The sequence below is a fragment of the Chrysochloris asiatica genome, unplaced genomic scaffold (assembly GCF_000296735.1).
Source record: "Chrysochloris asiatica unplaced genomic scaffold, ChrAsi1.0 scaffold00008, whole genome shotgun sequence".
Classification (NCBI taxonomy): domain Eukaryota; kingdom Metazoa; phylum Chordata; class Mammalia; order Afrosoricida; family Chrysochloridae; genus Chrysochloris; species Chrysochloris asiatica.
Genome location: NW_006408526.1, coordinates 30,699,141 through 30,723,664, shown reverse-complemented (window position 1 = coordinate 30,723,664; position 24,524 = coordinate 30,699,141). Strand labels below are relative to the sequence as shown.

General features: G+C 40.7%; 1 protein-coding gene across 1 annotated transcript in view; it reads left to right on the top strand.

Annotated features, from left to right (window-relative positions):
* AMICA1 (adhesion molecule, interacts with CXADR antigen 1) overlaps positions 1 to 19,198 on the top strand; it is a 34,704-nt gene extending 15,506 nt beyond the window's left edge. The window contains 6 exon segments of the mRNA XM_006833869.1: positions 2,746 to 2,858; positions 5,985 to 6,222; positions 9,308 to 9,446; positions 13,436 to 13,496; positions 16,145 to 16,228; positions 19,106 to 19,198. Of these exon segments, the coding sequence (XP_006833932.1) occupies positions 2,746 to 2,858; positions 5,985 to 6,222; positions 9,308 to 9,446; positions 13,436 to 13,496; positions 16,145 to 16,228; positions 19,106 to 19,198 (728 nt within the window).
* Positions 19,199 to 24,524: the final 5,326 nt, after the last annotated feature.

Here is a 24,524-nt window from a genome sequence, read left to right as displayed (position 1 = left end):
AAGTAGATTGCCAAGCCTTGTTTCTGAGGTGCTTCTGGGTGGGCTTGAACTTCCAACCTTTTGGTTAGAAGCCAAGTACATTAATCACTGCATCCAGGGGCTCCTAGAGAAAGCACAGAGAACTCTAAAGGGAACCAATGCATAGATGAAGAATCTATAGACACAGGCTAACTTTAAAGGCAGTCAGATACTCCTCCAGCAGCCATAGTAACAGGAGTCCTGGTGTGGCACTATAGAATAAGCAGTGGACTGCAAGGTTGGCAGTTCAAACCCACCAGCCACTACTAGGAAATCCTATACAGGGTTGTTATGAGTTGGAACTGACTTGACAACACTTAACTTAACAACAACAGCAGCCAGTGGAGCAACCTGTATTTTTCCCCCTTTACAGTCAAAGAGGAAATAGATCCAACCCCTAACAACTTTGTCTAGCGGCTTAGTGAAAAGCCATCAATCAACTCTCTTTAGGGAGATTACTTCCTTCCACGTGGAAAATGGAAACTCCATTTTTGCAGTCATCTAGACCCCCAGGGAGATGGATTGGCCAAGTGGCAGCATCAATGGGTTCAAGCATGGCAACAATAGTGAGGTTGGCCCAGGATCGAGCAGTGTTTCATTCTGCTGTGCATAAAGTCGCTATGAGTCGGCACTGACTTGATGGCACCTAACAACAACTACATAATTTTCTCTAAAAAGTTTACCCTTTAGTCTTAACTTTTTCTAGGATTCTTATTTTAAATACTACAGATGTTATTATTTTTAAGTTTTTATTGTGAATTGAGTGAACATTGGTTTTACACTCATTCTATCATATTTCATGTCATTGCAATGATTACAATCCCGTCAGTGCCTCATCATTCAACAGTATTTGCTTCTATTCCCTCCGGTTTTGTTTTGGCATTATTATTATTATAAATAATAGGATTAACTTCTTGTACTCTTGCTGTAGAATCAGACATCCTCCCTGCCCCTACTTCTATGAGATGGACTAGAATAGTGAGTGAGAAAGCTGAGACTTAGTTTTCATTCAGGTCTGAGTTTGAGTGCTGGTTCTACCTTTGACTGGCCTTGTGACTTTAGGCTCTTTCAGTTTGCTTATCTATGAAATGAGACAGTGCACATAGATACCTCAAAATATTGTAATGACTAACTGGTGCACTACTTGTGAGGTGTCTGGCACTTGTCTAGTACACTGAAAAGACTCAGGAAGTTGTTGCATTTTTTTCAGAGTTCAGTTTTTAATATGCTGTTGGATTTAAGGGAAGATGTCTAGGAAAACCCTGTAAGTTAGTTGTACTCTGGCCTATAGAGTCATAATGAATTGAAATAGATTCAGTGGTGTCCCGAAAATAACAGCAACAGCTTGTCCTACTGGAATTCTTTGGAGTGAATTTTTATGACTTTAGAAACAATTCTCTCCGTAAATCTTGGAGTTCATAATATTTTCTTTTGCTTCCCTCCCATGGTGCATCTCTCCTGCTGGGCAGTAAGTTCATACTCTCCAGGGGAAATAGTTTAAATAAAAAGGTCATCTAATTCCTATGCTTGTAACTGTGTGAGCTTTACTGGCCTCTCTTATGGAAGAGCTCTGTCAGGTAAGACCTAGGTTTGTGCCTCCTTATTTGCCTCCAGTCTTTCACTTCTTAATTGACTTTGTGGTTGATTTGTGTAGAACAATACTGAAAAATTAGAAATGTCAATCTCATTGTCTCATTTTTCAGGGACCTTCTGAAATGACTTGTGCAATAGTCATATGGTAGAGTCAGAATACTTGTACAAATAAATAAGCAGAAGAAAGAACCTAGGAATTTGGAACTGGAGTCAGGTGGGAGCAGAGATTGAAACAGAAATGCCAAGGGGAAAGCTATCTACTGTCTTGGTCTAATTAGCCAAGAGTCCTATGATGAGTACTCTAACCAGAAGTGGTCAGTAAGTCCTAAGACAACTTACAAAAAAATAATAAATAACAAAAAGAGTGGAGGAAAGTTACCTGTGATTCAGTTTTTTTCAGCTAGGAGAAACTTGGGGTCTTATACAACAATGAAAGCTATATAATTTTCCACTTCCTGTTTGTTAAGCAGAAGTGAGTATCTGAGATTGTGGAAAGAAAGTAGACATCATAAATTCTGTGATTTCTATGGTATAGACTTGACATGGAATTGGGATTCATGGGGGAGGAGTTCTGGGAAAAGGAAGGAAGAAGGGAATTAAAGGGGATTGGAGAATTTTTAGGAGCCCTGGTGATGCAGTGTTTAAGCACTCTGCTGTTAACTGAAAAGTCTACGGTTTGAAGCCACCAGCTGCTTCAAAGGAGAAAATGTGGCAGTCTTCTGCTTCTGTAACAATTTGCACCTTGGAAACTCTATGATATAGTTCTACTCTGTTCTATAGGGTCACCGAGTCAGAATCAACTCAAGAACAATGGTTGTTTTTTTTTTGTTGTTGTTGTTTTTAGAGAATGTTTATTGCAGTGTGAAGACAGAAGAAACCTTGAGACTTGACAAATGTGGGTTGAGAGTATCCTCTTACCCTTGGAGATGTCATGCTGGCTTCTAGTGAAAGACCTCTGAGTACCTTGTCTACACAGAACCATCTAGATCATTTATGGAGGAAATATATACAATATTTGGTAGTGATATTGATTTTGCTGCTGAAGATCTTTGACTAAACATGGTCTTTCCAGAAGACCTTTGACGTCTACAGGTTATACCATGGGTTTGACTTACTTTACCTTTTTATTTCCAGAGCTCATTGTCCAGGTGGGTGATTCAGCTCAGATGAGATGTGTTTTCCAGAGTACACAAGAGAAACACATGACCAAGTTAGACTGGGAGTTCTCGTCAGGAGAACATGCCAAGGTAAGGAAGAAGAAACATCCCTGTGTAGTAGAAGCCTCTGGCCAATGATCTCAGGACAGTGGGGGGAAGAGAGAATCTATTTACCAGATACTGTGTGGTTATGGTATAAGAACTTGGGCTTTGGAACCTGCCAAAACTGGACTTCCTCTTAGCAAGTTTAGCTTCCTGAAGGGAAAGGTGACTGTGATGATGATGATGATATTGCTTAGCTTTTGGCGTTGTCAAAAGGCACTGATATGAGATACTACAGGTAGAACACTTTGTACTTGGCCACTACCTTTTAGCATTTCATTTCCTTTGTCTTCTCCTTTCTCTTTGAGAGTAGCATGGGAGGAGGAGAGGAGTGATTTTTGTGCTCTAGCCAGGAAAGCCATGGGCTAAGCATAAGAATAAGTTTCATAGTGATTTGGGGTTATTTTTGTTAGTTTTCTTCTATTCCCCATTGCCTCATTTATGTGACGGGGGAATTTTCTTTGCCTTCATTGTTGCTGTTATTGTTAAGTGCCATCGAGCCAGTTCTGACTCACAGAAACCCTGTATGGGGTTTCCAAGGAGCAGCTGGTGGGTTTGAACTGCCAACCTTGTGGTCTGCAGTCCAGATCAGCCCTGGAACACCACACCAGAAGTCCTTAGATGCTTGAAATGTTGGGATTAGTAGATTCCAGGAACTAAGAGAAAGGTCATTTCATGGAAAATCTGTGATGCAGTAAATAGATGGGACAAGATGTGTTTTGAGCTACATCCCAGGTAATTTGTTGCTAATAAAAAATAAGGTGCAAAGTTGATAAAAGTATAATTTTATAAATCAAAGCATATTTCAGGGCATCCTGTTTAAAAAGTTATTACAGTCACTTGATTCCTTTATGTGTAGGTCAGGAAATATAGCATCATAATAACATATTGTTGTTGTTAAGTGCTTTCGAGTTAGTTCTGACTCATAGCAACCCTGTATAGGGTTTCCAAGGAGTGGCTGGTGAGCTTGAACCACTGATTTTGTGGTCCAAGCGACCTTGCAGTCCAGTACATTAGCCCACAGCGCAACACTAAGACTCTGTCCTAATGGCATCTGAGGGGTAACACAGTCCTAGGTTCACCCCTGGGAGTTGCAATACATTTTATATGCCATTCATTAAGTGACTCACAACAGGAAATAGGATGAAAGTTGACATTTTGAGGCTGTGTTTGACAATAAGTCATAGGCCAGGTGTCTCCATTTGTGTTCGTGTCTATCCATGACCTTTTCTTTAAAACATTTCAAAGAAAAATAATATATACATACTTTTATGAAAAATACCAACTCATTAATTTAGAATTTATTTATTTATTTATTTTTTGGCCATCTTCAATGTGGTGAACACTTCTAGGCTCTCAGGAACATAGTTGTAAAAAACACAGACATAGCCTCTGCCCTCATGAGGACTTATAATCTAGGTGGAGGGATTTATACAGTAAAATCATGAAGAAATAAACATTTAATTCTAGTGGTAAAAGCTATGGAGAATAGTCAAACAAGGAAACCACCTCCCACACCAAACCCACTACTGATGAGTCGCTTCTGACTCATGCAGATCCTATGTAGGGTTCCCGAGACTGTAAATCTTTCTAGAAGCAGGCAGACTCCTCTTCCCCCTGAAGAGTGGCTAGTGAGTTCGAACTGTTGACTTAGTGGTTAGCAACTCAATGCCTAACCCATAGCACCACCAGGGCTCCTTAAACAAGAAAAGGAGAAAGGAAATAGCAGAATATGGTGGTGGTTATTTTATATAGGTGTCAGAGAGGATTCCCTAAGAAGGCGAGGTCTGAACCAGAGGTCTGAAGGGAAGAGTGTTCTAGTATTTGGAAGTAGCAACTACAAGGCCCCTAAAGTCAGAACTTAAGCTATAGCAAGAAGGCTTGTGTGACGAGCTTGAAGTGATATCAGTGGATGTAGAAAGAATAAGTAGCAGCTGATGACAGACAGGAAAAGAGGGGTGCATCAGATCATATAGGACCTTGTGCTTTGAGTAGAAATGGGGAGGATTGGAGGGAATTGAGCAGAGAAAATAACATAATTATGATTTAAATTATACTTCCAAAGTTTCATCTGACAATTCTGCTGAGAATAGTTGTTGTTTTTAAGTGCTGTCAAATTGATTCCGACTCATAGTGACCCTGTACAGGGTTTCCAAGGAGTGATTGGTAGGTTTGAACTGCCGACACTGTGGTTAGCAGTCCACTACTTATTCTATATTGCAACACCCAGTAGATATGTTGTTGTAGTTGTTAAGTGTCTTTGAGTCAGATCCAACCCATAGCAACCCTGTATAGGTTTTCCAATGAGCAGCTGGTGAGCCTGGGCTGCTGACCTTGCAGTTCAAATGGGCTTTGCAGTCCAGCACATTAACACATAGCACCACACAAGGACTCCAAATCCTGTCTCCCATCCAAGTACTAACCAGGCACAACCCTGCTTAGCTTCGGAGATCAGATGAGATCAGGTGCATTCAGGGTGGAATGGCTGTGGGGGAAGAATCAGGGAGATTCTTGCAAGAATCCAGGTGAGATATAAGGTGGCTTGGACTGGAGTAGTAATAGTGGAGGAAGTTAGAAGCAGCCAGATTTGGAGTATATGTAAAAGGAAAGATGAGAGAATTTGCCGAAGGAAGGATGTGAGTTGTTTGAAGAAGAGATGAGTTAAGGATGACTCCAAGACCTTTAGTTTGAACATCTGGAAGAAGTCATTGTCATTCATCAAAATGGTTGGACTAGAAGGACCCAGTTTGGAGGGAAAATCAAGAGTTCCACTTTGGGCATGTTTCAGGTGTCTGCTGGAAATGTCATAAAAAGTAAAATGTCCTTTTTGTTTTTTATTGGAGACATGTGAAAAGTGAAAGTCCTTCATTCTCATTATCCTCATTCCTCTCTTCAGAGTTAACAATTGTTTTTGATTTGGCGATGTTCTTCCTTTTAGGCACTATCTCTGCATTCACAACTAAACATGTATGTACACACATGTGTCTATATGATCATACATTGACAACTTACATATAACAAAGCTTGTCTGTCCTGAACTCTTCCCTAACCCATACTCTCCTTCCCTGAGCCACCATTCCTTACAACGTTATACTTTTTACCTTTCCCTTCTAGAAGGAGATTGTGTTGCAGTATTACTCCCAAATCAATGTACCTGTGGGGTACTTACAAAACCGAGGACGCTTCCAGAACCGTGTGAGCCTGGTGGGGGACATTTCCCACAATGATGGCTCCATAATGCTGCAAGAAGTGAAGGAGTCTGATGGAGGAAACTACACCTGCAGCATCCACCTGGGGAACCTGGAGGTTAAGAAGACCATTGCGCTGCAGGTGATCCTGAAAGAGCGCAGAAGTATGTCACATTTGTTTGGGGAGGGCTGAGGGACCTCATAGCTGGTAGGCAGGGCCAGGACTAGGGTGAAGCAAGAGAGATACCTAAGGTGCAAAATTTATGTCAGATGCTGTTCCTGTGCTTACACAACCCTGACTGCTTCCTTAAATGTGTTGTATTTAGTGAACACTTACCCTATACCATATACCACTCAGAGTCAGTGTTGTCTACTGATTTAAAGATATAGGAGTTCAGAGACTGGAGCTGTTCGGTAGTTGATGTCCGAAGTAATTTTTTCTTGACTTCAGTGCTATATGCTCTGTTATTGTTTCTAAGGGCCTTGAGTCGGCTCCAACTCATGGTCACCCTGTATAGCATTTCTGGGGAGTGGATAGTGGGTTTGAACCTCTGACCTTGTGGCTCAAACTGACCTTGCAGTCAAGTGCTTTATCCTGCAGCACCACACCAGGACTCTGTAGAGGAAGGGAAAATGATTCTGAGCTGGTGACAGACAAGCAAGGAACAGAGGGAGAACAGGGAGGAACCAGAATCAGAACTGGAAGGGTTTCTGATCAAAAGTTCTGTATTCTGACAAACACTGTGCCTTAAAGCAAGTAGTGTGTTGGAGAATAAAGAGCCAACTGTGTTGTTTGAAAGAGGTTGATAAGTGAGGATTATAGTTAAACCATAATCCAGTTAGCAGCCAGGATGTGGCCTGTGGACTTTTACCTTTTGCTCAGACCCCCAGGAGTTGGTTGTGGCTTGTTGGGTGGAGCTAAGGGGGTGAGGTAGAATAATATCTGGATACCACCGGTCAGAGACTTTAAAGTCTATGGAGGCAGCTTCTTGTTAATGGCCAAGGGTTACAGCTGGAGAGGAAGGCAGAACCGATGGATTTGCTAAAGAACCACTCTCTGTGTGTGTCACTGTCAGAAGTCTTCCCTCTCACTGCACAGAAAAAATACTAGCCCTTAGTGGGAGCTCACTTGACTTACTCACAAGCATTTCTACAGGTGCCCCCATTCTGACTCTGAGGCAGAGGGAGCCCATTCTGCCTGGGGCTGCATCCACATCTCCTCCTTAGGAACTTCCCAACATGGGTCTCCAAGATCCGAGTTCTCACTTTCCATTAGCTTCTTCTTCATTCAGGATGTAACTATGCTCAACTCTTCGACTCTTACATTGTGACATGATTGACTTTAGTTTTCATCCTAAGTTTCTGTAAACTAGCTAACAACAAATCTACTTTAGTGAGATACAATTCACAAACCACATAAAAAATTCACCCATATAAAGAGTTCAACTAAATGGTTTATAGTATAGTTAGGGTTGTACAACAATTACATAATCAATGATCTATTTCTTTCTTGACAGAGCCAAATAGCTTGTCTAAGGGCTGTATTTGGACTTCTGATGTGATGTTGTAGGATTAGTACTAGATTGTGAATCACAAGGTCAGCAGGTCAAACCCACCAGCTGCTCCTCTGAAACTCTATACAGGGTTACTATTATTCGGAATTGACTCTACCATACTTGACAACACCAGCAAGGGCTGTATCTGGTGTCTTACTGTCTCCTCTCTTCATTAACTCCTCAGTTCACTGCATTCTGACTTCTGCTTCCACCTCTTCCCTAGCTTGGATTACCAAGGACATTTAATTTCCCAGCTTTGGCCTTCTTTATCTCAGTAGTATTAGACACTGATTCTATGGTCAGTTCCATTTGCACAATCAGCAAGTACTTCAATGACAATATGTCCAAATTTACACTGCACACCTCTTCCCAGCCCATCTTCCCAACATCAGTTAGTGACCAATTGGATACCTTGAAATTATACTTGACTCCTGGTGTGGTGCTGTCGGATCAGCACGATACTGCGAACATCCATGTGGGCAGTGCAAACCCACCAGCTGCTCCTTGGAAACCCGATACAGGATGGCTATGAGTCGGAACTGACTGGACGGCACTTAACAACAACAACTTTCCTTTGTTATGACTCCTAATCTAATAGGTCAACAAGTCATTTCTACTTCTGACTGTTGAATCTGTCTTCTTACCAGTTAATCACCGTCACCTTAGTCTAGCAGCATAGTCTCTGGCTTGGACTCCTGGTCTCTAGCCAGTCTTTGCTCCCATTTTCCATCACCGCCACTCCCTCTTCACGCTGCTACCAGTGCCATCTTTTCTAAATCACAAATCTGAGCAAATATTTGATTCCTCTCTGTATTCTCTTTCATTGGCTTCTCTATTGCTCTTCTAAGCCAAACTCCAGGTTGAGATAATGAGGGCTCTTTGTGACTTGAATCCTATTATCTATGCAACCAAATTTCTCACCATACTCACAAATGTAAATCTGTGCACCAGACCTCTTGGGCTAGTTCCTAAAAACCTCATCTGATCTATTATCCCTTTATTGTCGGCCCAATAATCTTGATGTTTCCTCTAAGACTCAGCTTAAACTTTAAAACTTTTGCAGGCAAATTCCCAAAGGATTGCCTAGCCTTGTCTCTGTACCTTTCTGTACTCCACATAGACTTCTATCACAATGTCTATAATAGTTTGTGGTTTTTTTGTTTGCATGTTTTTATTTCCCTCCTTGAAGGCAGGGACTATGTATTACTTACCTTTGTGTCCTCAGTGCCTGGCAATGTCTGGCACACAGGAGGTATTTGATATATATAATGTCTAATTTAGAGTGAATTATGTAAATCAGTGAAGGTGGAATGCCTTGTTTGATATCGTGGCTATGTGGTTGAGTATGGTAGCATGTTGTAGTCAGCAGCCTTTTGAAATGCCTGTTCTTTCTAGGTCAGGCAAAACAAATTGAAAAATAGAATTGTTATGTGAAAGGAAACTCTACTATAGGTGAAGTGCTGCTAGCCTCTGCTCCCACCACCTCAATCTACATTTTAGGGGAAATGAGGGATCAGACTTTAGTTCTCAACCTATGGGGACAGCTAGTGTTGCAGTGTATCAATATGGTTTAGAGTCTGGTCCTTCCTGCCTGGCTCTTGGTACTTAGTGTAGAACTTTTGCCTGAATTAATGGGCTCCCAGCTCTTTTTAGCAGTACTGAACCCCTCACATTACTTTTCTCCTTTGCCAAGCATTGGTGACCCCAGCGACACTTGCACCTGATATCCTCGGTGGTAATCAGCTAGTGGTCATTGTGGGCATTATCTGTGCCACCATCCTGCTGCTTGCTGTTCTGATACTGATCATGAAGAGGACCCACAGGAATAAGAGGTACAGAACTGCCCCACCCCTCTACATGGGAAGCTAGGGATACAGTATTGTCTCTAACCCAAAGTGACAGAGAGCGAGAGGGTCCTAACTGTCATTGTCACTGAGCTATCTTTTTTTCCTTGATAATTGATTTTATACTTTGGGTTATTATCCAATAAGATTTTTTAAAAAAATTATTTAAAAAAATCTTACAACTCAGTGACGTTGATTATGTTTTTCATGTTGTGCCACTATTTTTACTATTCATTTCTGAAATATTCCATCACCATTAGCAAATACTCAGAGCCCCACAAAGAAAAATTCTCCACTTTCTCCTATTTCTGGTAACCATTCATGATCTTTGGTTTCTGTATATTAGTTTATTTCATATGAGTGAGATCAATACAGTAGTTATTGTCCTTCTGTGATTGACTTATCTCAGTCAGCATGATGTTTTGAAGGTCCACCCATGCTGTGGGCATGCATCAGGGTTTCATGTCTCTATAGGGTTGCATACTATTGCACTGTCTGTACGTACCACAGTCTGTGGTGTATTCATTCATCTGTTGATGGACATTGAGGTTGTTCACTGAGATATTTTTAAAAGAACCATGTGCGGTTGACTTACAGATGCCATTCCTAGGTACACCACCCTGTTTACTCACTGTACTCCTGTGAAGCCTTGCACAGTCTCACACCTCCCTCTTTTGCTTTGATATCATGCAAAGGTGACAAACAAATGGTGACCTAAGTAGAGCATAACTTAAAAGATAAATCTTAAACAACAACAACCATGGTGCCATTCAATGCTGGAAATGATTTTCAAATTATCCACACTACACACTTCAGTAGCGTAGTGGTTACGAATCAGGCTGCGAACCTTAAGGTCAGCGGTTTGAAACTACCAGCTGCTCTGCGGGAGAAAGATCAGGCTTTCTATTCCCGTAAAGATTTACACCCTCGGAAACCCTGTACAGGGTCGCTATGGGTCGGAACCGACTCGACGGCACGTAACAACAACACACTTCATATAGAAGCTCAGATCTTGAGGATAGATAGTTGTGGTTTTTTTTTTTTTAAGATCTCATTCTAATTATAAGGGAGGAGACTTTTGAATGGATACCCTCAAATTGTTTATTGTTGAAATGTGTTTTTAAAGGCCTGACTTTCATCAGTATTTCTCCCAGGGTCTCAGAAAGGCCCAGATGTTCTGACATGGCACTTGTGTTTCAGTGGTGGTTGTTGATTAGCTGTTGGCAGGTCCATATCCCTTGTCTTACAAACTATTGAAAAAATATGGTGGTAGGGAAAATAGTCTGTTATTGAAATAATGTCAATAGTCAAGGGACCCTATTAGGACTAATTCATAATGACTTTGAAGTCTTCTCCCCTGTGGAACATGGACCATATAGTCAGCACTCATGACTGCTAGGTTCTTCATCCCACTCCATAGGACTTTCCAGTTTGGTTTTGGACTTGTTTATCTTCTTTGAGGGTCCTTGCTGTCAAAGTCTTAAGAACACAGAACCACACATTAGACAACCTTGGTTCCAATATCAGCTCTTATCAAATTTCTAAGAGACTGTGGACAAATCACTTCCTCCTTGTGGGCCTCACTTCCCCTCAAAATGAAGAACAGCAGTTTCACATCTATTTGTTTGTTGTTTTTGTTGTTAAGTGCTGTCAAGTCAGTTCCAACTCATAGCGAACCTTTATAGGGTTTCCAAGGAGCAGCTGGTGAGTTTGAATTGCAAGTGCCACACCAAGATCAGCTATGTAAACTATGCTTAGTTGTTGTTGTTGAGTTGATTCTAACCCATAGCGACCCTGTATGGGGTATCCGAGGAGCAGCTGGTGAGCTTGAACCACTGACTTTGCAGTTCAAACAGCTTTGCAGTCTGGAGCATTAACCCACAGCACCACACCAGGACACCAGGCCTAGTTGTTGTTGTTGCTGTTGTTATGTGCCGTGGAAGCAGTTGCGACTCATAGCAACCCTGTCAGGGTTTCCGAGGCTGTAAATCTTTAGGGGAACAGAAAGCCTCATTTCTCCTGCGGAACAGCTGGTAGTTTCGAACTGCTGACCTTGTGGTTCGCAGCCCGATTCGTAACTACTACGCTACCAGAGCTCCTTCCAGGCCTAGTAGTTTACCCTAAAAAAAAATAAATAAATAAAATCAGACTGATATGCTGAGATTTATGTTTAAACATGACCACTGCAACACTGATTATAATTTAAAATATGATCATGCTCAGTATCTATCAGAAAGGCAATAATTAAATGAATAGATATCCAATTCTAAGTCATTACACAGAGATTCATCAGATCCTTGATAAGATTGTATGTAATGACCAAGGATAGCATTATAGAATATGTTGTATGATCTCATTTTTGTTAAAAATAAAATAAAATAATGTTCATTTCAGTAGAGTCTATATTAAATTATTTGTGAGAGTGTATCTACGCTTGTTGCACTGAGAGAGATTTGGAAGGATAAGTCTAAAATGTTAGTAACAGTGGCATTTGGGATAAAAAGAGAAGGTGATCCCAGTGCGGGTAAGATTTGCAGGGTACAGTGACTTCTGTTTACATTTCTATATTATTTGAATTCTTTTATTATGAGAACATACAACTGTATAATCAGAAAATATAATAAAAACATTTCCACTTTGGGACAAAAACAACTTTATGGTTTCTTTCCTAACTTTAATCTTGATTTGTATCTTAACTTCACTTTAGGACATCTGTAAAACACAGATGTCCCCAGCCTCACACAGGTGGTGTGAAGATAAATGAGATGGGATAGCACCTAGCATGTGCCTAGCCCCAGGCTGGTGATTAGGTCCTACCTGTAGGGCATAGCTTTTGCAGACACTGCCTGAAAGATGGTTAAAAATGGCAGCATCTCTACAATTAAGAGATGGGACCTAAAGTGCAAAAGTCTCTGGTTGAAGAGATTGCTTGATTCAAATGATTCTATAGAAATGACTGGGATCCATGTCTTTTTTTTTTTTAATGTTTTATTGTGAATTATGTGATAGTTAACATGGGAGAACATTAGTTTTACATTCATCCTATTGTTTATCATTTCATTGCCATGGTTATAATCCCCTCCATGCAGATCCAGGCCTTTTAAAAGAGTGGTTTGCTAGCGGGAGAGAAGACGACATCTCTGGCAGTCAGGAGGGAGGAAGGGGTAGACTTGCCATTTTCCTTTGGCCTGACTGTTGAAGTGTTTCCAGCTCTTAAGGGGGATGCTTTCTCTCTGGGGTCCCCAATGCTGGCTGACAGCAGTGACAATGAAGCAGTTTTGACTGCTGGTGTCCTGTCTCCTTTACTTGTTGGCTTGAAAGTTTCATCATTCCAGCCTAAACACACAATGTCTCTCCCTTCTTAAAGATCTCCAATGAGGGAATCTAATTCCATGGCCCCTTTCTATTCATTCACTTAAAATTGTCTTACTTGTTATGGACAGAAAGTTGGTTGATATAGAAGTTGCTTTTCAGTCTAAACTATCTCTGCAGGGACACCAGGCTCCTTATAGGAATCTAGAATAACTAATGAACCTATCTGCAAAGTCTCCCTCTTGAAACCAGTGTGTCTTGCACTGGAAGAGATGCATTCTCAGGTTTCAAGGTGAGCTTAGTAGCATTGATTATAGGAATATAACAACAGCAACAACAACAAACAAACCCTAAATCCACTGCCATTGAGTCGATTCTGACTCACAGAGACTCTATAGAAAATTTTCAAAACTATAAATCTTTGTTGGAGCAGACAGCTTCATCTTTCTCCTACAGAGTGGCTGGTAGATTTGAACTGCTGGTCTTACAGTTAATAAACCAATACCTAATCCACAAGGACACCAGTGTTCCTTATAGGAATCTAGAACAGCTAATGATCCTATCTGCAGAGTCTGTCTCTTCAAACTTATGTGGGGGATCCTAGGTAGGAACTTCTGAATGTACAGTACTGCTTGGTTAATTCTACTGCTTTTCATGCCTTGCAGTTCAGTGAATTCTACAGCCCTGGTCAAAAACCTGGAGAACACAAAGAAAGCAAATCCAGAGGTGAGAGAAGAACTCTGCTATTTTGCTGGTTTGCCCTACGAGGGTGCATGAACCAAGATGAAATGGCTAGAAGGAAATGTTGTTCTCACTGCTCTGTGAACTGTCTTAGTCATCATTAGGTCTTGTGCCTGGCACAGAGCAGGGACTCTTTATCATTGCAATAAAATAAAAGCCTCCAAATGTGAGATGGAGTAAGCCAGAATAGGCCAGGAAGTAGATCCTGGTAGCAGGTAGAGGATCCAGAGCACTAAACTTGGAGTTAGGAAGCCTGGGTTTAAGACCAGCTCGGCCTGAGCATCAGCATTCTCATCAGTAGAAGAAGGATAAGCACACACATTTCTGCCTGCCTGGATCACAGGACTTGTTTGTAAGGCTCAAATAAAATGATAGAGCAATGCTGTGTAATCTATGAGGCACTTTGTAAATATAAAGGAGAATTATTAAAATACCTTCAAGAGCTAATGGTTAAGATTATGTATCAGGTAGTGTTTTGACTTCCTACAGCTGTCCTAACATAGTGTCACAAACTGGGTGGCTTTAAAGACATAGAAATGCTTTTTCCCCCATTTCACAATTCTGGAGACTAGCAGTCCAAATGAACATGTTGGTCAGGTCATGTTCCTTCCGAAGTCTCTAGGGGAAGATACTTTCTTGTCTCTTCTAGCTTCTAGTAGCTTCAGGTGCTCCTTGGTTTGAAAATGTACCTCCACAGGGCCACCCTTCATCTGTCTCTCTGTATCTCCTCTTCTTTTATAAGGACATTACTCAGGTGGGAATGGCACAGGACCAGGCGGTGTTTTGTTCTGTTGTATATAGAATTGTTATAGACAGTGCCTAACAATCACAGCTCAGGTGAGATTAAGGCCTACTCTACTTCACTATGACCTCATGCTAATTTAACTGATAACATCTTTACATATCCAATTTCCAAACAAGATCACTTTTATGGTTTTTAGAGATTAGGACTTTAACCTATCTTTTTTGGGAACACAATTCAATCTCTATTAGAGACCTTTAGAAAGCAAAGACAAAGATGAACTTTTCCCTCCATACCAATTTGAAATGGGACTATATGTAAGGGCTTCCAAGGATTAAATAGGAGTCCACAGATGGTGCAAATGGTTAGTGAACTCAGCCACTAACAGAAAGCATGGAGGTTTGAGTGTACCTCAGAAGAAAGGTCTGGCAAGCTACTTCTGAATATCAGCCATTGAAAACCCTATGGAGCACAGGTCTACTGTGACACACATGATGTCACCATGAATCAGGGTCCATTTGACAGAAACTAGTTTTTAAAGATTGAGAAAACTCATTTCCTTGAAATCCTATTGCTTTTCTACCCCCTTCCTCCATCTTTAAGCTTCTCTTTATGTAGTTACTTTTCCATCTTTTAGGCTATGTTTCAAGAGTATGATTTTCTCCCAACATGGTAAAGAGGCCTCTAGAAGACCAAGGATTTATCACTGATGACATCACTTCCTTAAACAGCAATGTTGTGGTTAAGTGCTGTTGAGTCGGTTCTGACTCATAGAGATCCTGTATAGGGTTTCAGAGGAACGGCTTATGAGTTAGTTGTGGTTAGCAGTACAGTGCTTATCCTACAGCGCCACACCAAGACTCCGAGTGCCATTGACCTCATATAAGTGAGGGACATCCAGGACCCCCACCATATGTACAGAATGGTGATGACTGTCACTGCTGATTAATGCCATCCTGCCAGGAATTAAATTAGAATGAGACAACCACAGAATGCAAATAATTTGTCAAGATAAGTATTCTGCTACCTAAATGCCCCATGCAAACAAAGATGCTTGACTTTTAAAAAACCTTGTTTGTGATCAAATATATATAACACAGAATCTCCGTTTTAATTATTTTTGAGTGTATATTCTGGTGACATTAATTGCATTCACAATGTTGTGCAACCTTTACCACTGTTTATTTATAAAATGTTTTTATCATCCCGAACAGAAACTCCATACACATTAAGCAATACACATCGCCACTGAGTTGGTTCTAACTCACAGTGCTCCTATAGGAGAAACGCTCCTTGCATTAAGCAGTAACGCCCCACTTTTCCTGTTTGTCAGGCCCTGGTAACTACTAACCTACTTCTGTCTCTAGGTATTTGCCTGTTCTAGATATGTAAGTAGGATCATACAGTATTTGTCCTTTTGTGTCAGATGGATTTCACTAATTTTTTTCTTGGTTAATCTATGAGTATATCATAGCATCTATTAGATCTTCACTTTTTTGGTGTTTTTTTTTGACTGTATAATAATCCATTGTAGGGATATACCACATTTTGTTTATCCATTCACCTGTTGATAGACACTGAGTTGTTTCTACCATTTGGCTATTGTGAATAGTGTTGCAATGAACGTTGATGTATAAGTAGAATGTTTGGTTTTGGAAGCAAGGGATTCGTAAGATGGTACTCTTTCTTGACAAGTTAATTCTCAGGAAGACTGAAAATGAATGATCATTATTAGTGATAATTACACATTGCTCTCAATAACACTTTGTATCTACTGGTATGGGTAGTTTGGTGCCCTGGGAATAGGAGTGGTGAATTATTTTCTGATAAATAAGTTTGTTTTGATTTTTAGAAATGTTTATATAAAAATGTTTATTTTTCTCCACTCTAGAAACATGTTTACTCCTCAATAAGTACAAAGGAGGTGACTGAGGAAGAATTGACTGGACAATCAGAGGCTACCTATATGACCATGGTGAGAATGATTTTAGGTCACAACTGAACCAGGTATCTTGAGGAGGAAAAAGGAGCTGGAATGGATACGGCCAACTCTTGGATAGTGCACTTGGCTAAGCTACCTGGGGAGACTGTTTTATGAGGTCAAAGACTTTTCTGAGGTCTTGTTAAGTGCTGTGGAGTCGGTTCCTACTCACAGCGACCCTGTATAGGGTTTCCCAGGAGCAACTGGTAAGTCTTACAAATGTTTAAGAAAATGAAGTCCTGATGGACAGAAGGGTAATACCAACTGATCTACACACCTATTCTTGAGGTCTAAGGGTCATTGTTAAAGATTATTGATTTTAATAGTAAGCTGAGTCATCTTAATCTGAAATAGAGAAACTGCTTCTGTTTATCAGTACCAGTTGCTGTGGAGTTGATTCCACTCAAGCAATCTCACGTGTGTCAGAGTAGAACTGTGCTTCAGAGGATTTGTAATGCCTAAAGGAGCTCTGGTAGCGTAGTAGTTACAAATCGGACTGCAAACCACAAGGTCAGCAGTTCGAAACTACCAGCTGTTCTGCGGGAGAACAATGAAGCTTTCTGCTCCTGTAAAGATTTACAGCCTCGGAAACCCTGTACAGGGTCGCTGAGTCGGAACCGACTCCATGGCATATAACCACCACCAATTTTTTAGAAGCAATTATGTCAGACCTTTCTTTCCAGGTGTTTCTGGGTAGACTGAAATCACCAACTTTTCAGTTAGCAGCTGAGCATGTTTACTGTTCATTGTACAGGAATGTAGGCATTCCTGGGTGAAAATCAAAGCCCACTTTCTATGCTCCCCTTCAACATAACTCAGACTTTGGTAACCTTATTTAAACATAGCCTAATACTAAGAACGTGTTAAGGTACTTGCACAAGTGTTTCCTTGCAAGGAATTGTTTTCCTTTCTATCAAAAGATTAAAGTAAGATTCCTTTCAACATTTAGACTTAAAAAAAAAATTCCAGCACTTATTATATCTTGCTCTCATATAACTGCTAGGCAGGCTGCAAGCTGAGTTTCATGTAGTGATATGAAGTGTGACTCATATTTTCTCTTTGCTTGGCTTTCTGTAATTCTCCAAGCAGTGGAGTGAGTGATGCTATTTGTAGACTAATGATAGGCAGGGCGTCCATTAACCGAGCAGTGTTCTGCTGGATGGAGGGGAAAGGCTGGCGCTTTCTGTTTGTGGGAAGATTACTGTGTTTTTTCATATTGTACTGGCAATATGACCCTGGACTCCCAGCTGGTGGTAGCAAGGAAAGACTCTGCCAAGGAAGTGTGAGATCAGAGACCTGGCCTGGTTCTGCTAAGTGAAATATTAACTCCACTCTCAAGGGTCATTTGAGTGTAGTGATTTTCACCCCCAACATCCTTTTTCCTTCATTGCAACGTGATGTTGCAGTAACTACCAGCTCTCATCCTGGAACTGAGAGACCTGCTGATAGAGTTGCAATGTGGCTCTTGCTAAGTATTTCACTCAGTTGGGGGGCACTGTAGGCAGAAAGTCTCTAAAATAGAGGTGACATAGTAGTGACTTTGATGCTACCTCCCCCATGTTCAAATGCTAAATCCAAACCAAGCCCACTGCAGTCAAGTTTATTCCAACTCCTGGTGACCCCATGAATTTCAGAGTAGAACTACACTGTATGGGTTTCCAGTGGTTGAAATTTTAGGGAAAGTTCCCTGCGTATTGTGAATGGTTTGTCCTTAATTTCTAAACTAATGGTTGGTGCTTGAACCTACACAGTGGCACCACACAAAAAAGGCCTCGTGTTCAGCTTCCATATGATTATAGCCAAGAAAACCCTATGGAGCCCTTCTCCTATATACCACATGAGACTACCATGAGTTAGCATTGACTGGACAGCAACAAATTAATCTTCTGGTAGCAGATCACCAGGCCTTTCTTCTGAACCATGGTTGAATGAATCTGAACTGCCAGCCTTTCATTTAGTGGTCAAGCACAAACCTTGTACATCACAAGGGCTTGCAATTTTAACTCCTTGGAAACCAGCAACTCTGTCCTCTTGAAGTGAATCAAGTAAAGCAAACTCGAGGCCTTCAGGGCTTGGTCAAGTTATTTTAAAACACTATATGCCAAAATAATAAGCCTGGGGGAGAATTCTGGTCACTAGGGATAAGAAAGAAGCACTTGATTTTTAAAAATTTTAATTGAGTTAATTTTACATAAATGAAGCGTGCCATGCTATTTCTGACTCTGTACAACAAAGTAGTGAAGATCATAAACTTTGGAGTTGAACAGATCTGGTTGCAAATCCTGATTCTGATTTGCTATATGAGGTAACTTAGGTCAAGTAATGTAGCTTCTTGAGCCTCAGCTTCCTTATCCTTAATATGGGAATCATAATATCTACATCCCTGATGGTGGGGATCACTGGAGATAAAGCAGGTGAAATTCAGTCTTGGACAGGGTACATGGAAAGAGCTGAAACCTACTCAGCATCAAAGCAACATAACAAGCCTCAACTGGCAGATGAAGAGTAGTGGATGTGTATGAAGTACATTGGCTGGGAACTGAACCTGGGTCTCTCACAGGGAAGGCCAGCATTTTACTACTGAACCAATGGCTGCCCTCTCAATAAATGGTGGTGTGGTTGTGTGTCACCGAGTTGGTTCTAACTCATAGTGACTCAGTACAGGGTTTCTGAGGCTATAAAATTTATGGGAGTAGAAAGCCTCATCTTTCTCCAATGGAGTGACTGGTGGATTTGAACTACTGACCTTGTTAACCAGCTCAGATTGTAATCCACTATGCTACCAGGGACTCCTTCAGGAAATGGTAGCTGCTGTTTATACTGAAATGCTTACTAAACGTGTACTTTGTTTCTCTCTTCCCCTCCCTACAGCACCCAGTTTGGCCTTCTGTGAGGTCAGCACAGAACAAACCACTTGGAAAAAAGTAACCTGAGGGAATATCAACCACAGAGCAAGCTTTTTGAGAAGAGTTCATCTACATTTCCAAGAGACCATTTCCTCTGTGTGTCCTAAGTAGCATGCCATTATTTCTGACCCCTAACTCTACCCACTACAATTGTCCTCCTGCCTCATTGCTTGGTTAAAGCACTCAAGATAGAGGGTTTGCAGCCTGGCAGGAAGACTGGGCAGATTTGGAGGAGCAGGCCCTACTGAGGGGAGGACGGAACATGGACTTGGAGGCTCTGATGTGGGGCACTACCATTGAGGAACTTGTCAAAGCTGCCACATAGGTCTCAAGTGGGCTATCAGATAAGACCCTTCACTTGGACTGTTCTTTGTGGATGAGCTATTGGGAAGACTCAAAGAGATAAAAACCAACACAAATGATTCTGAAAAATTATCCTTAAATAAATGTATTTGTGCAAATCATCCACTTCCATCCCTTGACTGAGGGGAAACTGGAGTCATGATGAAGAATTTATAGTAGGGAACTCCTGGAATGACTAAAATGCCTTAAAGAAACCCTTACTATATGGCTTAGCACATTAGGGAATTGGTTTTTGTCTTGGGAGTGGGAAATTTTAGAGGCCAAATGAATTGAAAGTGGAGTAGGGACATGACTCTAGGGTTTTACCTAACAGTTCTTGATTTTGGCTGGGTATCAGAACTGCTAGTGCCTCTTAACTGGGCCTCACCAGAAACCTTCTGGTTTGGAATTCTTAGGTGGAATTTGGACACCTATCTTTTTTAAAAAAATGATACTCTTGGATTGCCAAAGCGAACTGCCACTGATTTAACTCTTGTTCTGAAATCTGAGGTTCCTATAGTTTTTGGTTACTCTTATAAGATTTGATAAGAGTGCTAGTTTAGAACTCCTATTTCTAGCCTCTAGAGATCAGCAGGAATTCAGCTCAAATTTCCTCTTCTTGATGTCCACAGGAACAGAGCCCACTCTGTCTCATTTCTAATGCAATATCAAGTGGGGCTCTAGTTTTAAAATCTCTTTTTTCTTTTTCTAACTTTTCCTTATCTTGCTTTTGTTAAGAATATACACAGCAAAACTACTCCAATTCAAGTTTCTACATGTACAATTTAATGACATTGATTATCCATTTTTCAAGTTGTGCAACCATTCTTACCTGAGTTTTCTGAGGTGCTCCTCCCTTGTTAATATAAATTGACTATCCTCTAAGATTTATTGTGGAGTCCTGGTGTGGCTTTGTGGGTTAATGCACCAGACTACAAAGCCATCTGAACTGCAAGGCTATTGGTTCGAACTCACCAGCTGCTCCTTGGAAACCCTATACAGGGTTGCAATGGGTCAGAATCGACTCCACGGCACTTAACAATTTGAGAAACTATACTGACAAACGCTCAAGTAATCCAATCTGTACTCATTGAGAGCCACAAATGTTTTTTATACTTGTCTCCAAAAAGCTCTTCCTCCAGTTCCAGTTCCCCATATACAATTCTATGGCATGTCCCATTTTTCCTCCCCCCAGAGAAGCCAAAATGACTTGTCCGTTGTCTTAATGGCTGTATTCTTATTTAAATTTCCTAGTCTTAGAACAGCCAGGTTACCTATCCCTCCCTGTATGTAAATCAACAATCTGTTTGTCAGGCCTAGCAATCTCATGAATTCCTGAAGATGGACCACGCCTACAAGAGTTATTTCTCACAACAATAATAACAAGGTTTATTATAAATAATCTTTCAAGTTACTGTTGTTGATTTGATCCCTTGTTCAAGGTAGTTTTTGGTGGTGGTGGTTGTGTGCTGGCAAGTCGGTTCAACCCTGAATAGGGTTCTGAGACTGTAAATCTTTGTTGTTGTTGTTACGTGCTGTGGAGTTGGTTCCAACTCATAGTGACCCTGTACAGGGTTTCCGAGGCTGTAAATCTTTACCGGAGCAGACTCATCTTTCTCCCATGGAACAGCTAGTAATTTCGAACTGCTGACCTTGAGGTTCACAGTTATTTCTGATTCATAACCACTACGCTACCAAAACCTCATCTTTCTTCCACAGAAGCGACTGGTAGATTTGACTTGGTGACCTTGTTTTAACTCAACTTGTAACCCACTATGCTACCAGGGCTCCTAGATAATTCACTTATCCCACCTCTTTCTCGGTGTGTGAATTGAGTGAAGGTTTACAGAGCAGATCACCAGTTTTATATTCAACAAATTAAGTACTTCTTTTCATTTCAATGATTACAATCCCCTCCCAGTAACATCAGCTATCCCACTCTCTCCCTGTGATTCTAGTTTTCATGCTGGTTCTCCTTCCCACTCTTTTTAAAAATAAATGCTGTCCTTTTGATCTTGAATGGTTGACCATTCCATGCTAAGCATACCTTGCTAGTATTGTTTTCCCCTCTATATACCTGTCGACTGCTTGGCTGAAAACTGAGTCATGAGGTGGAGTTCAATTCCAGAGCTGAAGAGTGACCAAGGGCCATAAGTATACACTAAAAAACAAAACAAAACCCAAAACCATTTTATTGTGAATTTGATGACAGTTTACAAAGCAGATTAGTTTCCCATTCAACAATTCATACACATTTTGTTTTGTGTCATTGATTGCAGTCTCTAAAATGTAATATCACTTATCCTACTTCCTTTCTGTGTTTTCTGTTTTCATTTCACCTTCTTTCCTACTCCTTCTGAGCTTTGCCCCTGGGTAATGATGCCCTTTTGATCTCAAACAATTTGATTATTATAAGGTATGGATATCTCCCTAGTGTTATTGTTCCTTTTTTAATAACTCCCTAGTGTTATTGTAGCATAGTGGTTTCAAATCGGGCTGTGAGCCGCAAGGTCAGCAGTTCGAGACTACCAGGTGTTCCGTGGGGGAAAGATGAGGCCTTCTGCTCCCGTAAAGATTTACAGCCTCAGAAACCTTGGTCAGGGTTGCTATGGGTCGGAACCGACTTGACGGCACTTAACAACAACAAGTGTTATTGTTACCTGTCTAGTGTTTGACTAACAACTGAGTCATGGGGTGAACTAAGTGCTAGACCTGAAGGGTGACTAAGGACCATAGTTTCTGGGGTTCTGTCAGTCTCGATCCAACCTGGTAAGCCTGGTCTGTTTTATTTTGTTTTTTTTCTTTGAATAATTTTGCATATTGTTCCACATTTTTCTCCCACTCTATCCAGGATCTTCTAATGTGATCCTTTTCAGAGCAGTTGGTAATGACAGCCAGGCACCATTTAGTTCTTCTGTCTGTCGTGCTGTGGTGGTTTGAGTTGCTGTGATTCTGAGGGCTATGCCACCGGTGTTTTAAATAACCAGCAGGGTCACCCATGGTGGAAAGGTTTCAGATGAGCTACAAAACAAAGACAGACTAGGAAGAAAGAGTGACAAACGACTTCCGAATCGCTAGTCACTGAAAACTCTATGCATAGCAGAGAAACATTGTCAGATATAGGACTGGAAGGTGGGAGGGCACTCAGAAAGCGATTGTGGAAAAAATGCCTCCTCAAAGTAGGATTGACCATAATGACATGAATACAGTTAAGCTTGGGGGAGAAAAGCACACAGAACCTGCATTTGCTGATGGGCAACAACTTAAAATAAAGAGAAACAGCTGTAAACATCCATTGAAAATTGGAACATGGAATGTACGAAGTATGAATCTGGGAAAATTGGAAGTTGTCAAAAATGAAATGGAACGTATCAACATCGATATCTTAGGCATTAGTGAGCTAAAATGGACTGGTATTGGCCATTTTGAATCTGATAACCACATAGTTTACTATGCAGGGAATGACAAATTGAAAAGGAATGATGTTGCATTCATCGTCAAAAGAACATATCCATATCAGTCATGAGGTACAATGCTATAAATGATAGGATAATATCCATGCGCCTACAGGGAAGCCCAGTTAATACCACTATTATTCAAATTTATGCACCAACCACTAAAGCCAGTGAAGATGAAATAGAAGAATTCTACCAACTTCTTCAGTCTGAAATCGATCAAACATGCAATCAAGATGTATTGCCCATTACTGGTGACTGGAATGCAAAAGTAGGGAGCAAAGAGGAGGGACCAGTAGTTGGAAAATTTGGACTTGGTGATAGAAATGATGCTGGAGAACGAATGATAGATTTCTGCAAGACAAATGATTTGTTTATTTCAAATACCTTCTTTAGACAGCATAAGAGATGACTATACACATGGACCTCGCCAGATGGAACACATAGAAATCAAATTGACTACATCTGTGGAAAGAGAAGATGGAAAAGCTCCATATCATCAGTGAAGACAAGGCCAGGGGCAGACTGTGGAACAGACCATCAATTACTAATATGCAAATTCAAATTAAAGCTGAAGAAAATGAAAACAAATCTACGAGAGCCAAAATATGATTTTGAATGTATCCCTCCTGAATTTAGAGATCATCTGAAGAACAGATTTGATGCATTAAACACTAAAGACCGAAGACCAGAAGAGTTGTGGTATGACATCAAGAACATCATACATGCAGTAATTAGAGGACAACAGAAGATAAAATCTGATCAAGTGTATAAAACTCTAGGAAGATGTGAGAAATAAGGAATCTCCTAGGCAAAACTCAGCAGTCTTGGAAAAATATTGACTTGGACAGACAAGAACGGAAAGGGCATTACAGACAAAGGGACAAAGGAGCAGAGGCAAAAATAACACAGGTAGTCAGAGGATTCCTGTTATAAAGACATATGCCGACAAGATGGCGCTTGAACAGAAGATTATAAACATACAATACATATGCAGGTGTCTTTGAAGGTTCTAGAATAGGTAAACGCTATTGATCTCACCATATATGAGATAAAACAAGGTCTTAACTAGTCTAAGAGGACTTGTTGTTATTTAGGTGCAGTCCAGTCGGTTCTGATTCATATTGAAACAAAAGAACACAACACTGCCCAGTTTTACACCATCCTCACAACTGAGAGGAAGAACTGAGTTCCCTTGTTTTCAGATGAAGAAGAAATTTTTTGAGAGTACAGGTTTAAAGTAGTAGTCATGGGTTGCCTGATTTCCTTTAGAACAAGAAGACCAGACCACATCTGCAAACCAGCTGGACAACTTAGAAGACCAGTTGTCCTGAACAACTTTGTTTATTCTCAGCAAGAGAATAACTGGTCTATGTTGGAGTAAAATTTGTAATCTAAGGTTCATTAACACTCAGTAACTGAGCAAATTCAGTGGCAGCATGTCCACACACATAAAAAAACGATGGAGATGCCACACAAGAATGAAAAAAAAAATCTAACTTTTTATCAAAGAAAAATGCCAATGTAGCATATTCACCAGACCCACCCCTAAAAAAGAGTGGGATTGTTAATGTCATGGGTCAACTT